The following is a 15,231-nucleotide window of genomic DNA, read 5'->3' as shown; positions in this document are numbered from 1 at the left end:
TAGAACAACGAAGGATGAGAGGTGACTTGATAAAGGTGTACAAAATGATCAGAGCTATAGGTAGAGTGGATAGCCAGAGACATTTTCCTAGGGTGGTGGTAGCTATTACGAAGGGGCATAGTTTTAAAGTGAGTGGAGGTAAATATAGGGGAGGTGTCAGAGGTAGGTTCTTTATTCAGAGAGTGTTAGGGGCATGGAATGCATTGCCGGAGAGGGTAGTGGAGTCAGCCTCATTAGGGGCATTTAAGCAGCTAGCGAGTTTTGCGAAGATTTGTAGCTCAGGTTGAGGTTCTGGATGTGAGTTTGCTCGCTGAGCTGGAAGGTTAGTTTTCAGACGTTTCGTCACCATTCTAGGTAACATCATCAGTGAGCCTCCGACAAAGCGCTTCGTCGGAGGCTCACTGATGATGTTACCTAGAATGGTGACGAAACGTCTGAAAACTAACCTTCCAGCTCAGCGAGCACACTCACATCCATTTAAGCAGCGATTAGATAGGCATATGGATGATAGTATAAGGTAGGGGTGGAGGTTAGATAGACCTTAGGTTTAGGGTAAATGCTCAGCAAAACATCGTGAGCCAAAAGGCCTGTACTGTGCTGCACTGTTCTATGTATTCAACATCGTGAGGGATGGGGACTAAAGCATAAATGCATCCTTTAAGGATATGAAGTATGAAATACTTGGTCGCTTCCAGTTACCAGTTTTCAGAAAAGGCACAGGGCACAGCCAAGTGCAACAATAGGTGTTCATTAATGAAACCTTATGACAGATGGAGGTCATCACCAACATAAACACTTATAACTCTGTCAAAGACCACAGGTACCAGGAAGGTCAGACTGCAAAATAACACCTAGATTGTAATGTGCACCACTGTGATATAAATAATCTCATTGAAGCTTAGGAACAAAAGTAGGCCATTCAGCCCCTGGACCCTGTACTGTAATTGAGTGACTGCATGGCAAGTACATACACACATACGTATGTTGCTGCTCAGATTTAACATCCTTGCTGGGATAGGAAAAATCAATTGATTAAAATTGTTAGTTAAGCTAATATGGGAGAAAATTTCACACACCTACCCCATTTGTGTGAAAAATGTTCCCCAATTTCTCCCTTGAATGACCGAGCTCTAAGGTTACCTCCTCTTCACCTAGATGCACCTAATATGGAAAGAGTTTCTCTCTATGTGCCTTAATTCCTTTCAATAACCTGAAGACCTCAATCAAGTCACCCCACACCATTTGAGACATTATGTAATAATGGCTTATAAATAGCGTCTCCTTGCTTTAAACTGATAAAAATGGGAGATTCCAAAGGGTAATTACTGCTCTTTCTGAGTTCTAAGAGTAATAAAGAGTTTACGTTGGATTCAAATGGTAATTGGAGCTTTTATGTCTCAAACTTATTCTCCTTCAAAAGAGAACACTTTTCTGTTCAGATTGTTCCACAATGAGACAACAGGCAATGAACAAGGTCCACTCTATGAAACTGTCTCAATAATCCCTTATCTAATCCAAATAGGTTAAAAAAAGTCCACAGTAAAAGTCAAGGTTGATATTGTTAATGGTTAACCAGCCAGGCTGGCTCATTAATAGAACCTGCAAGGAAGGACACGGCATTAAGGCATGAGTTTTCACATTTTGGTTCAGATGATCTTTTAACCTTATTTGCAGACACTTAACATCAGTAATGGGTTTAGGTACCAGGTTAACTCTCTTCAAGGAAAGTACCTAGTGCAATAGTGCAGTCAAACCTCCATAACAAAAAGTTCTGGGCACCAGACCCTTCTTCAGAAGTGTCAACTTTCCTGCTCCTCTAATGCTGCCTGACTGCTGTGTTCTTCCAGATCCACACTGGGTTATCTCTGACTCCAGCATCTGCAGTTCTTACTATCTCTGAGGGCATTGTTGCTAGGTTTTCAGATAACACGAAGAAAGGTGGAGGGAAAGGTAGGGTTGAGGAGATTGGGAGGCCAAAGGAGGACTTGGACATGCGAAGAAAAAGTAGGCAAAGAAGAGGCAGATACAATACATTGTGAAAAAGTGTGAGGTTATGCACTTTGCTAGGAAGAATAGAAGTGCAGACTAAATGGGGAAAGTCTTCGCAAATTTGAAGTATGAACAGACTTCAGAGTCCTAGTTCAGGACTCTCTTAAGGTTAACATGTAGGTTCAGCTGGAAGTTAGGAAGGCAAATGTAATGTTAGCATTTTTTTCAAGAAGGCTGGAATACAAGGGCTTTTCATATGACAAGAAGTTAAGAACGCTTGGCCTGTAATTGATGAGGTTTAGAAAGATGAAAGAGGATCTCATTAAAACTTACACAATACTGAGTGGCCTGGTTAGAGTGGACATGGAGAAGAGGTTTCCACCAGTAGGACAGACTAGCACCCAGTGCACAGCCTCAGAGCAAAGGGACAAACCTTTAGAACTGAGTTGAGGTGGAGTTTCTTAAACCAGAGGGCAGTTAATTTGTGGAACTCATCACTGCAGAAGGCTGTAGAGGCCAAGTTATTGAGTGTATTTAAGACATACGTTCTTGAACAGGAAGAGGATCAAAGAATACAGGGAGAAGACAGGAAAATGGGATTGAGAAACATATCAGCAATGGCTGAACAAACTCAAAAGGTCGAATGGCCCAATTCTGCTCCTATACCTTATGGTCTTATCTTGCTTGTGCTCACTTTCTCGGTTCACAACAGAATCATACTGCACAGGAGGAGGCCATTCAACTTAGTTTGCTAGTGCCAGCTCTTTACAGAGATATTTAGTTCAGCCCAACTCCCTTGCTCTTTACTCATAGCTCTGTAAATTGTTTGCTTTTCAATGTTTATCTAGTTTCCTCTTGAAAGTTACTGTTGAATTTGCTTTCATCACCCTTTCAGGCAAGACATAACAACTTGCTAAAAATAAATGTTTCCCTCATTGGTCCTCTGGCTTTTCGGTCTCCAGGAAGTTGAAGAATGTTTACATGAGTAGTAGAGAAAAAGGGCGCTCCGTGAGACTGCACTTCGGCAAACCTCAACACAATCTGAGCAGGGGGATGGTGGGATGGGGAATGGTATAAAAAAAAGGCTGACTCAAACTCAAGGTTCTTTCAATGATGAAGGTCTTACATGTTGAACTGAATATTCTGTTCAAAAACAAGATTGCTGGAAAAACTCAGCAGATCTGGCAGCATCAATGGAGAGAAGTCAGAGTTATTGTTTCAGGTTGAGTGGCCTTTCCTCAAAATTTTCTGGCGTTTAAATATGACTTCATCCTCCATCAACCATTTAACAATAATAAATATTAGTGTAATCACTTATGATAGTACTTGTGATTTGTTCCTTACTTTGGACTGAAGTAATTGTTATGGAGTAAAAACTGAAAGAACTGTGGACGCTATAAATCAGGAACAAAAACAAAATGCTGGAAAAGTTCAGTAAGTCTGGCAGCATCTGTGAAGGAAAAAACAGAGTTTTCAGCCTGAAACTTCAACTTTCCTGCTCCTCTGATGCTGTCTGGCCTGCCGTGCTCCTCCATTTCCACACTGTGTTAACAATGTCCTCAGTTCCTTCGTTGGGTCATTAATGTATAATGTGAATAGTTGTAGTCTTAACATGGAGCCCCAAAGAACTCCACTAGTCACTGACTGCCACCCTGAAAAAGACCCCTTTATCCCTACTCTATGCCTTCTGCCAGTCAGCTATTCATGCCAATGTCTTGCTCCCAAAACCATGGGCTCTTACCTTATTCAGCCGACTCCTGTGCAGCACTTTGTCAAAGTGGAAATGCAAATAGATCACATCTGCTGGCTCATCTTTGTCTAAACCACTTGTTACTTCTTCAAAGAATTCCAACAGATTTGACAGGCTTGACTTCTCTTGATGAAGCTATGCTGGCTCAGCCCTATGCACTTGCAAGTACTCTGTAATCTCATCCTTATTAAAGGATTCTAAAATCTTACCAACAACCAAGGTCAAGCTAATCAGCCTCTCGCTTCCCATTCTATGCCTCCCCTCCCTTCTTAAACAAGGGTGTTACATTAGTCATTTTCCTGTTGTCTGGGACCTTCCCTGACTCTCGAAGATGACTGTCAATGCCTCTACAATCTCCTCAGCTATCTCCTTCAGAATTCTGTCATGTAATCCATCCAGTCCAAGTGGTTTTTCCACCCTCGGACGTTTGAGTTTCACCAGCACCTTCTCCTTAGATGTTCAACCTTGTGGCATCAGAGCTAAGCACAGCCACATTAGTCACATATGAGTGACCAAACTCAAGAAAGAGCAGGTGCCGATCCTCACCTCCTGAGCCCAGGGCACTAAAGTGATTTTAGCATCCCTGTCACCCTGGCTGGGATTGTTCACTCAGCCCAGAACAAATTCTGTACCTGGAACCTTCAGTTCTGCTAGCTTTCATTCCTTTTAAGAGTCAGACCATCAGAAGTGTCCCTGTTTTAGAACTTCTCCAGTGAGTTTAGCTGAAATAACTCCATGCAGCCAGCACAAGGCATTAATAAAGATAACTAAAAAGTCAACTGCGATAGGGTTAGGGTTAGGGTTAGGGTTAGGAAATAGCATATGGAATCACAGAACTGTTATAATGCAGAAGGAGGCCATTCTTCTTCCTGCCATCATGTCTACACCAGTTCTCTGAGCATTTTGACTTGGTGTTAATCTGCTGCACCTGATTTTAAAAAATCATCCACTGCCCTCTTGAATGCCTCAATTGAACTGACCTCCACCACAATTCTAAGTAGTGTATTCGCTGTGTGAGAAGGCTTTTTTTCACCTCGCATTTGCTTATTTTGCACAACTTTAACATTATGCCCTCCAATTCTCAACCCCTTTATGAGTAAGAATTGTTTCTTCCTATTCACACTGTCCAGAACCTCAATTGTTTTGAAAACATTGATCAAATCTCCTTTTAGACTCCCCCCTCCAAGGCAAACAGGCACAGCTTTTCCCTGTAACTGAAGAGTCCCATCCCTTGAACATTCTCATAGACATCTGTTGCACTCTCTCCAATGCCCTCCCATCCTTCCTATAGTGTGGCAGCCAGAATTGTGCACAATGCTTCAGTTGAGTTCTAACCTGTGTCTTCTATAACTTCATAACTTATTTGCTCTTGTACTCCATGGGGGTCAGTTAGTTTGGATGGCTGATTTACAATTCAAAAGGGCACCAACAGCACAGGTTCAATTTCCACATTAACTGAGGTTACGATAAAGGTCCTCCATTCTGAACTTTGCCTCTCACCTCACAGCTGGACCAGATACAATGGATTTAATTCCCCTCAGGTTGAACTCTATACAATCTCACTTTAATGAGAAGGCATTCCCTCTGACACAATGGCAACTTTGCCCTTACCCCATGGACCTACTCTGAAGGATAGAACTCTGCACGCTTTATTTACAGCTCTTTCTACAGATCCTCCCAATGCTAATAACTTGTGAGTATCCCAGGTTGATCTGCTCTTGCACATACTTTAGAATGGTATCCTTTGTTTTACGTTGTCTCTCTATGGTCATTTTATCAAAATGCATTACCTCATGCTTCTCCACATTGAACTTCATCTGCCACCTACCAATGCACTCCACCATTGTGTCAATATCCTGAAGTTCTACCCTGTCCTCCTCAGAGTTGACAGTTTTTCAAAGCTTTGTGTGATCTGCAAACTTTGATACTTTTTTCTGACATATCAAGTTTTCAATCATTTCTGCATACCAAGGAAAGCAAGGGTCCTAAGACCCCCTGGGGAACTACACTATAAAACTTCTTCTGGCCCAAGATGTACCCATTAACCAATATTCTCTAAATAAAAACCGAAAGAACTGCAAATGCTGTAAATCAGAAACAAAAACAGAAATTGCTGGAAAAGCTCAAAAGGTCAGGCAGCATCTGTGACGAGAAATCAGAGTTAAAGTTTCAGGTCTGGTGAGCCTTCCTCAGAACTGATGGCAGCTGGGAAACTGTCAGTTTATATGGCAAAGATGGGGTTGTGGGATGGGTTAAGGAGTAAATGGTAGGTGGAAATAGAGCCCAAAGAGAAATAAGAACAGTTCAACAGACAAAGGAGTGGAGAGGATAGGACAGATGTCAGAAGTAGGTTCTTTACTCAGAGAGTAGTAAGGGCGTGGAATGCCCTGCCTGCAACAGTAGTAGACTCACCAAGTTTAAGGGCATTTAAATGGTCATTGGATAAACATGTGGATAATAATGGAATAGTGTAGGTTAGATGAGCTTCAGATTGGTTTCACAGGTAGGCGCAACACTGAGGGCCGAAGGACCTTAACTGCTCTGTAGTGTTCAATGTTCTATAATGATCTAGTGAGAAATTTGAACAGTTGTTAATGGAGACTGTCAGTGGCTGACAATGGAGGGTGTGTTAATAGCAGACTATGTGATCACAAGGCCTAGTGTATGGGGTCAGGGTCTGGGACATAGGAAATTTCAAGCCCTGAAGTTATTGAACTCAATATTAAGTCCTGAAGGCTGCAGGGTCCCAACTGGAAAATGAAGTACTGTTCTTTCAGCTTATGCTGAGCTTTGCTGGAGCACTGCAACAAGCGTGAGAGAGAGATGTTGACCAGGAAACAGGGTGATGTGTTGAGATGGAAGGCAACTGGAAGCTCAGGGTCATTTTTGCAGGCAGAACATTGGTGTTCTACAGTGTGATCACCCCCTCTACACTTCATTTCGCCAATGTAGAGAAGACCACGTCGTGAGCAGTGAATGCAATAGACTGGGTTGTGTGGTGCAGGTAGAGCACTGTTTCACCTGGAAGGTATATTTGATCCCTTGGATACTGAGGACGGAGGAAGTAAATCAGTGGGTGTTTTACCTTCTGCAGTTGCAGGGAAAGGTGCCCTGGGGCTGTGGGCGAGTGTTGGGAATGAAGGAAGAGTGGACCAGGATGTCCCAGAGGGAATGGTCCCTGCAGGAGGTGGATAAGGGAGGGGAGGGGAATATGTGTCAGGTGGTGGCAACTCATTGGAAGTGGCGGAAATGGCAGCTAATGATTTTCTGGATGCGGATCCTGGTGGGATGGTAGGTAAGGACAAGGGGAATCCTATTGAGTTGTAGGAAGGAAGAGAAGGGGGTGAGGGCCAAAGTGCGGGAGATGGGTCAGATCCAGTTGAGAGCCCTGTCAACGGCTTGGGAATCCACTGTTTAGAAAGATATTTCAGAGGCTCCAAGTCGGCCTCTTTGCAACATATGTGACAGCAATGGTAGGAACTGGGAGAATGGGATAGACAATTTGTAGGAAGCAGGGTGCAAGGATGTATAAGAGATAATGGGAACTGCAGATGCTGGAGAATCCAAGATAATAAAATGTGAGGCTGGATGAACACAGCAGGCCAAGCAGCATCTCAGGAGCACAAAAGCTGACGTTTCGGGCCTAGACCCTTCATCAGAGAGGGGGATGGGGAGAGGGTTCTGGAATAAATGGGGAGAGAGGGGGAGGCAGACCGAAGATGGAGAGAAAAGAAGATAGGTGGAGAGAGTATAGGTGGGGAGGTAGGGAGGGGATAGGTCAGTCCAGGGAAGACAGACAGGTCAAGGAGGTGGGATGAGGTTAGTAGGTAGCTGGGGGTGCGGCTTGGGGTGGGAGGAAGGGATGGGTGAGAGGAAGAACAGGTTAGGGAGGCAGAGACAGGTTGGACTGGTTTTGGGATGCAGTGGGTGGAAGGGAAGAGCTGGGCTGGTTGTGAGGTGCAGTGGGGGGAGGGGACGAACTGGGCTGGTTTAGGGATGCGGTGGGGGAAGGGGAGATTTTGAAACTGGTGAAGTCCACATTGATACCATTAGGCTGCAGGGTTCCCAGGCGGAATATGAGTTGCTGTTCCTGCAACCTTCGGGTGGCATCATTGTGGCACTGCAGGAGGCCCATGATGGACATGTCATCTAAAGAATGGGAGGGGGAGTGGAAATGGTTTGCGACTGGGAGGTGTAGTTGTTTGTTGCGAACTGAGCGGAGGTGTTCTGCAAAGCGGTCCCCGAGCCTCCGCTTGGTTTCCCCAATGTAGAGGAAGCCACACCGGGTACAGTGGATGCAGTATACCACATCTGCCAAGTTCGTCCCCTCCCCCCACTGCACCACACAACCGGCCCAGCTCTTCCCCTCCACCCACTGCATCCCAAAACCAGTCCAACCTGTCTCTGCCTCCCTAACCTGTTCTTCCTCTCACCCTTCCCTCCCTCCCACCCCTAGCCGCACCCCCATCTACCTACTAACCTCATCCCACCTCCTTGACCTTTCCGTCTTCCCTGGACTGACCTATCCCCTCCCTACCTCCCCACCTATACTCTATCCACCTATCTTCTTTTCTCTCCATCTTCAGTCCGCCTCCCCCTCTCTCCCTATTTATTCCAGAACCCTCACCCCATCCCCCTCTCTGATAAAGGGTCTAGGCCCGAAACGTCAGCTTTTGTGCTCCTGAGATGCTGCTTGGCCTGCTGTGTTCATCCAGCCTCACATTTTGTTATCTTGCGAGGATGTATAGTCCAGTTAGCTGTGGGAGTCAGTGGGCTTATAGTGGATATTAATAGTTGGTCTATCCCCAGACATGGAAACAGATGTTGAGGAAGGGAAGGAAGGATTCAAAGATAGACCAGGTGAAAGTGAGGGTGGGATGGAAATTGGAAGAGAAATTGATAAAGCTTTCCAATTCCAGATGAAAGAGGAAAGCAGCGCTGACGATATATCGATATATTGGAGAATAGTAGTGGGTGGGGATGGCATAAGGCTGAAACAAGGAATGTTCCATTTACTCCACGAAAAGGCAGTCATAATTAGGGCCCAAGTGGGTACCCATGATCAACCCTTTGAGCTGAAGAAAATGAGAGGAGTTAAGAGAAAATATAAGAGCGTGGCCAGGTGGAAGAGAGGGTGTATTGTTCAGGCCTTTGTTCCAGGAAGGAGTAGAGAGCCCCGAGACCATCCTGGTAGGGGATAGACATGTGAAGAGATTGCTCATCCATGGTAAAGCGGAAGTGGCTAGAGCCTGCAAACTGGAAATTCCAAAACTGGCATAAAGCGTCAGAGGAATAGCTGATATAAGTGGCCAGGGACTGGACCAGGGGAGAAACAATCGAGTCAAGGTAGGAAGAGATGAATTCTGTGGAGCAGCAGGAGCAGGCAGAAACAATGGGTCTGCCCAGGCAGCCCTGTTCATGGATTTTCAGAAGGAGGTAGAAGCAACCTGTGCAGATTGGAATGCCATCAGCTTGGAGGCAGGGAGGGGAGATCACCAGATGAAATGAGATTGGTGACCATAGTTGATACAATAGCCTGATGTTCCATGGTAGGGTCATTGTCCGGGGGAGATAGGAGGAGGTATCTGAGAGCCGGTGCTCAGCCTCTGCAATATAGAGGTGAGTATGCCAGGCTACGATAGCACCACCCTTATTGACAGGCTTAATACTTAACTGTTCTGTAACTGTTGGACCAATCTTTACAACCATTTCTGGAGCAACTCTTAGTTAAAGCAGATTCTGACTAATTGAGTTGCACAGAGAGGGACAGTGTAAGGGGAGCTTTAAACCACATCGAAGCTTTTCAAGGCGGGGAGAGTTGGTTTGAAGAGAGAGGAAATTGTTCCATTTCCTAATACTAACTTTTCACATCTGTATATGAATTAAAAATGTAAATTTTATTAAAATGTTCAAACATGAGCTTGAAGGGGCAGAATTTCCATCAGATTAAAGCATTGTGGGTTTATTCCTGGCCAGGAGCTTGTGAATTCAAGCCCCATGGTTGTCGATCGATTGGCTTAATTGGTGCGTTTATTTGTCTTTCTTCTGACTCCTACAGACTTTAATCGATGTGATCAAAGCATTGCACTTGACGAATACTGGCACATTGGTTGTCAGTATTATTGCCATGTCCACGATGTTTGCAGTGAAGGTGATAAATGACCGTTTTAAGTCTAAATTGCCAATACCAATTCCTATCGAACTCATTGAGGTAAATACAACAGCTTTCTCTTGGATTCATGAGATCAGTTTACTTGGTGGTACTCCTGAGCCAATTTGCTCATATTTGCCACACGCTGTCAATTCAGTACAGTGGTGTTCAATACCAGGAATACTGCCACTTCTCTCACATCCTTATCTTTCTCCCTTCTAAATAGTGGGAAGGAAATAACACACTGCAATATTTAGAATGAGTAGCGTTTTGTTAAAAATGTCAAAGCAAAATGTGTGTCTTGAAATCAAACTTGCATTTACTTTATAGTCACAGAGTCATAACAGATTCAAAATGTTACTTGCTTCTCTCGCCAAAAATGCTACTCCTCAATTTAGAATCCCTACAGTGTGGAGACAGGGCCTTTGAGCCAACACCGACCCTCGGAGCAACCCTCTATAACTCACCTAGTCTACACATCCCTGAACACTATGGGCAATTTAGCATTGCCAATCCACCTAGCCTGCACATCTTTGGACTGTGGGAGGGAACACACGCAAACAATATGCAAACTTCATACAGACAGTCGCCCAAGGTTGGAAGTGAACCTAGGTCCCTGGTGCTGTGAGGCAACAGTGCTAACCATTGTGCCACTGGCATCTCCAGCATTTATGCTTCTAATTGAATTTATTTCTTCTTGATTTACCTCCCTATTTCCAAATTTTAAAATAATAAACCAAATGGTTGGCAATATTTGTGGGAAAGACTGCTTGGGCTGAATTATCAGCCCCCATTCCGAATTCTATTGCAGGCACTGGTCATTTTGGAGGAGACAGGATCAGCAATTAGCAGGGTGGCGCATGCCCACGTAATGGGTAGCTGATTGTGCTCACTAAGAACCTTGTAACAGCAAGTTAAGGGACAAAATTAAAAGTAAAAGGGGTATTCCTATCGACCTCCAGTCCCCTGCACTGGTTGGGGCCTGTTTAAGTGCCTGGGAGAGGACTCCCAGTGGTAGGCCATGGGGGACAATGCTCCAGGTAGGGCCTACATGATCTCACAGCAGACTGAGTGGGAGTCCAGTCAAAGGCTTCCTTTGGTGGTGGCCGAGTTGCTGTCTTTGTTTATAAAGTTAAAGTCGGAAAAAATTGTAACTTGACCTATCCATTTTGAACCTCCTTCTTAGTTACTCGCCCTTGACTGCGGCTTGCTGCTGTTTTCAAGCTGGAAGACCTGTGATTGGCCGTCCAGCTTTGAGAGCTGACCTACCATTCTAATTAGTCAGGGAACTTGCCTGCATACCAATTAAGGGAGAGCCCACATGAATGTCCCAATGAGTGACTGCTACCCCCCTGACAGCAGTTTGGGATACGGAAACAGCCTCAACCTCAATCTCCCAATGGAAAGAGTTTCTCTTTATGTGGCCTAACATGTATTCCTTTCAGTGAGTTTGGAACACTCTGGTGCAAATACATAAAACTTCACCATCTTTCTGTTCTCCTCCAAAATAGGTAATAATTGCTACAGTGATTGCATCAAATGTGGACCTAGTTGGAAAATATGGAATACAAGTCGTGGGGCATATTCCTAAAGGGTCAGTTGAGTATGATATGTTTTCTTAAAAGGGATAGCTGATATCCAGTATGAAATCATTGTCTTGGTTAAATTAATTTCCGTTTTGTTTAATTACTGTATTTCTCATTTCTGTCTGCAGTAGATTCACCAATCCTGCTTCCTTAGGAAGAATCCACACTTAAAGTACCCATTTATTAGAGAAACAACGATAGCACACTGAGAGTGGCCTAGTGCTGAGAAAACAAATTGCTTCTCTTTTGTACCAAGGGCTGAATTTTGTGGAGAGGACAGAAGTCCCACAGCCTCCAGGGCCGTTGTCTCAGCACAGCCTGCAGTCCACCCCAGTTACAGGACTGGCAGCACAAGCATGCCACCTACCTGTAGCAGCCAAAGCTCTGACTATAGCATCAGGGAGCAACTATCTTAAGGACCTGGGATCCTTGAACAAGGGTACATGTTGTTAATGAAAGCCAGTGTTGATTTAGGAGACCTTAGCAATTGGTAAGACTGGGATCAAGTGCTAATGGCAGAGGATTAGATTTAGGGGCAACCATTGCCAATTAGGTAGGGTGGGGCAGGGTACAGGGGCTTTGAGGTGTGATCCCTCTGTGAGTTATGGAATCTCCAGAAAGAAGAGGGGGCCAACCAACCCAGAACCTTTGTGGAGCCCATCAGAATTCACTGGAGCAGTCAATCAGACATCATAGCAGGCCTCCCCCTTGAATCACATCTGCAAAGGTCTGCGCACCATCTTCAGATCCTACACGCTCCCAGAGATGGCTTTTTAACTGGCTATCTCTGTAAAGATCACCAGAGGTCTCCTGTACAGCTACATTCCCGATCTGGAATTCAGCTCAATTTATTATGATCCTGAAGCAACCAAGAAAATATTGTCCAGGGTTTCTTATGGGTGTCATTCAATTTTTTTGGGTACTGACAGCATTAATTATGAGGCAGCACAGTGGCTCAGTGGTTAGCCTCACAGTGCCAGGGTCCCCGGTTCAATTCCAGCCGTATCTGCGTGACTTTCCTCCAGGTTCTGCGGTTTCCTCCCACAGTCCATAGGTGTGCAAGTTAGGTGGATTGGCCATACTAAATAGCCCGTAGTGTTCAGGGAGGTGTGGATTAGGTGGGTTATAGGGAGCTGGGTCTGGCTGGCATGCTCTGAGGCTCAGTGTGGACTTGTTGGGCCAAAGGGCCTGTTTCCACACTGTAGGGATTCTATGAATTGTCAAGGGGATGGTGTGGATGGTGGAGTTGAAGGGGTAGGTCAGCTATGATCTTGAATGGCACAGCATAAAGGACCAAATAGCCACCTCAGCTCAAGTGATTCAAGTGATTTGTCATCAGTGCTTCATGTTTTGTTCTGCCTGTACAGCCTGCAAGCCCCAGTTCCACCTGACTTCAGCATCGCCTCCAGTCTTGTGGGAAGCGCCTTTGCTTTGGCCATTGTTGGATATGGCATCACAATATCACTGGGCAAGATCTTTGCACTGAAGCATGGCTACCAGGTGGATAGCAATCAGGTAATACAGCAGTCCAATAATTTGGGGTTTAGGAACCACTGTAAGACACCCAAGCCAACAACACTGCTTCACTATTTTGCTCGTCTGTGACAGGTTTGAGTTAAATTCCAACTTTTCACCTTCTCTACTCTTCCCTTTATATGATTACCATTGTTTAAATCGAACCTGCAGACCCTCCCTTTTAGGGAGCACATTGCATCCTCACATTCTTTTATATGAAGAAATTTTTCTAGGCTTCACTATTCCATCTTGAGGAGAATAATGCAGGGAATTCCACATCATTGCAGAGTGACCAGGGAACACATAGGTGACACTGTTTTTAGTGAATGTTTTTTGGAAAACTTGGAATAAAGAAAAAGTCATTCAATCCAGGGATCTTATTCCCTCTATAGATCTTGTGCTGTTTGCACCATCACGGCCCCCAATCATTTAATTTACTGATCCAGGCAGTAATGCGCAGGTAAATGTTCATGAGAAGGAGAACACGGTGAACCTTCTCATTAACCATCCAATGCAACCAATCCATTAAATTTGTATATAATGGGAGCATTGAGAAATGGTTTGATATACTGGAGACCCGTGTGGTGAGAATAAATAAGGAAGTACACTGGACTTCTATATCACACAATGGAATAAGATGTGTTCTGTTTCATTTAAATTTTATGCTTGAATCTCTTGAATTTTTATTAGAAATTAATGGGACTATTGTTTGAAAAGGAAGAAATGTGCAAAGTTGTGAAAGAAGAGGGAAGATTGCATTGCTCTCTTGGAAACCCAATAAAGACATTTCAGATCAAATATTTTCTTAAGTGAAATTCTATGATGCTATGCAATTGTCTACAGCAAGAAACATTTGCTCTGTATGGTATTGTGGAAAGTATAATGTGTGTTAAAGGCATTGTCTCCACTTTATGGTTTGTTTATTGCAGGAGCTGATTGCACTGGGACTCAGCAACTTTGTGGGAGGGTTTTTCCAATGCTTTGCTGTGAGTTGTTCCATGTCCAGGAGTCTGGTTCAAGAAACTACTGGAGGAAACACACAGGTGAGGGATTTTGTGTATTGGAACTATTCTCAAGATGCAGGTGCCTCAGGTCTTATGGCATAGCACTGAAATATATTTGCATGTTCCTCGGGAGGGATCAATGAGGAAGATGAAGCCAGTGATATATATTTTCACTAACGGCAAAAAGTAATTGCCAACATGAGGGGTGTTTTAACCAACTGCTCAGAATGTGAAGAATATGGGATTCAGATGGGAAATGGGTGGATCCCACAAATTACACAGTCAATATTAACTACTGTTTTGTCCAGTTTCCCCTGGGTATGCAGAGATAACATAAATACCTTTTTTCCCTTAACAGCTAAACAATAACCAACCACAGATAAACTACTATGGAGTGAAATTCTTCCTTTCTATTGCTGTCAACTGTTGAACTGTTTCAGGTGGAATTCCAATTCTTTAACTTCAAGGATTTAGCCTGATATGGCAAAAATATACTAACCCTGGCACAGTCTTTACTAAAATGGCACACATCTGCATAATCTCCTCAACTCTAGATAGAGTCATAGAGATATATAGAACGGAAACAGACCCTTCAGTCCAACTCACCCATGCCAACCAGAGATCCTAAATTATTCTAGTTCCACTTGCCAGCATTTGGCCAATATCTCTCTAAACTCTTCCTACTCAAACACTCATCCAGATGCCTTTTAAGTGCTGTAATTGTGCCAGCCTCCACCACTTCCTCTGGCAGCTCATTCCATACACGCACCACCCTCTGCATGAAAAGGCTGCCCCTTAGGTCCCTTTTAAATCTTTTCCCTCCCATTTTAAACCTACGCCCTCTCGTTCCACTCTGGGGAAAAGATCTTGATGTTTACCCTGTCCATGTCTCTCATGATTTTTTAAACTCTATAAAGTCACCTCTCAGCCTCCGATACTCCAGGGAAAATAGCCCCAGGCTATTCTTCCTCTCCCTGTAGCTCAAAACTTCCAATCCTGACAACATTTTGTAAATAGAGACAATGCGGTGTAGAGCTGGATGTACAGCCGGCCAAGCAGCATCAGAGGAGCAGGAAAACTGACGTTTCAGCCCTACACCCTTCTTCAGTTTGAACCCTGTCAAGTTTCATTACATCGTTCCGATAGCAAGGAGACCAGGTTGCACACAGTTTTCCAAAAGTGACCTAACCATTGCCCTGGACAGCCACAACAAGACCTTTCAACTCCTATATGCAT

At 44.3% G+C, this 15,231-nt stretch overlaps 1 protein-coding gene across 6 annotated transcripts in view; it reads left to right on the top strand.

Annotated features, from left to right (window-relative positions):
- LOC125460485 (solute carrier family 26 member 6) overlaps positions 1–15,231 on the top strand; it is a 174,490-nt gene that overhangs the window by 120,713 nt on the left and 38,546 nt on the right. For 5 of the 6 annotated variants that reach the window (XM_059649778.1, XM_059649776.1, XM_059649780.1 and 2 more), the window contains 4 exons: positions 9,798–9,950; positions 11,402–11,484; positions 12,844–12,991; positions 13,921–14,034. In XM_059649778.1, coding sequence (XP_059505761.1) covers positions 9,798–9,950; positions 11,402–11,484; positions 12,844–12,991; positions 13,921–14,034 — 498 coding nt within the window. The remainder of the gene's footprint in view (positions 1–9,797; positions 9,951–11,401; positions 11,485–12,843; positions 12,992–13,920; positions 14,035–15,231) is intronic. The other variant, XM_059649781.1, reaches the window with a different exon arrangement.

This window comes from Stegostoma tigrinum, chromosome 11 (genome assembly GCF_030684315.1).
Source record: "Stegostoma tigrinum isolate sSteTig4 chromosome 11, sSteTig4.hap1, whole genome shotgun sequence".
NCBI classification, from domain to species: Eukaryota; Metazoa; Chordata; class Chondrichthyes; order Orectolobiformes; family Stegostomatidae; genus Stegostoma; species Stegostoma tigrinum.
The sequence above is the reverse complement of the archived record's forward strand: the minus strand, read 5'-3'. Positions and strand labels throughout refer to the sequence as shown.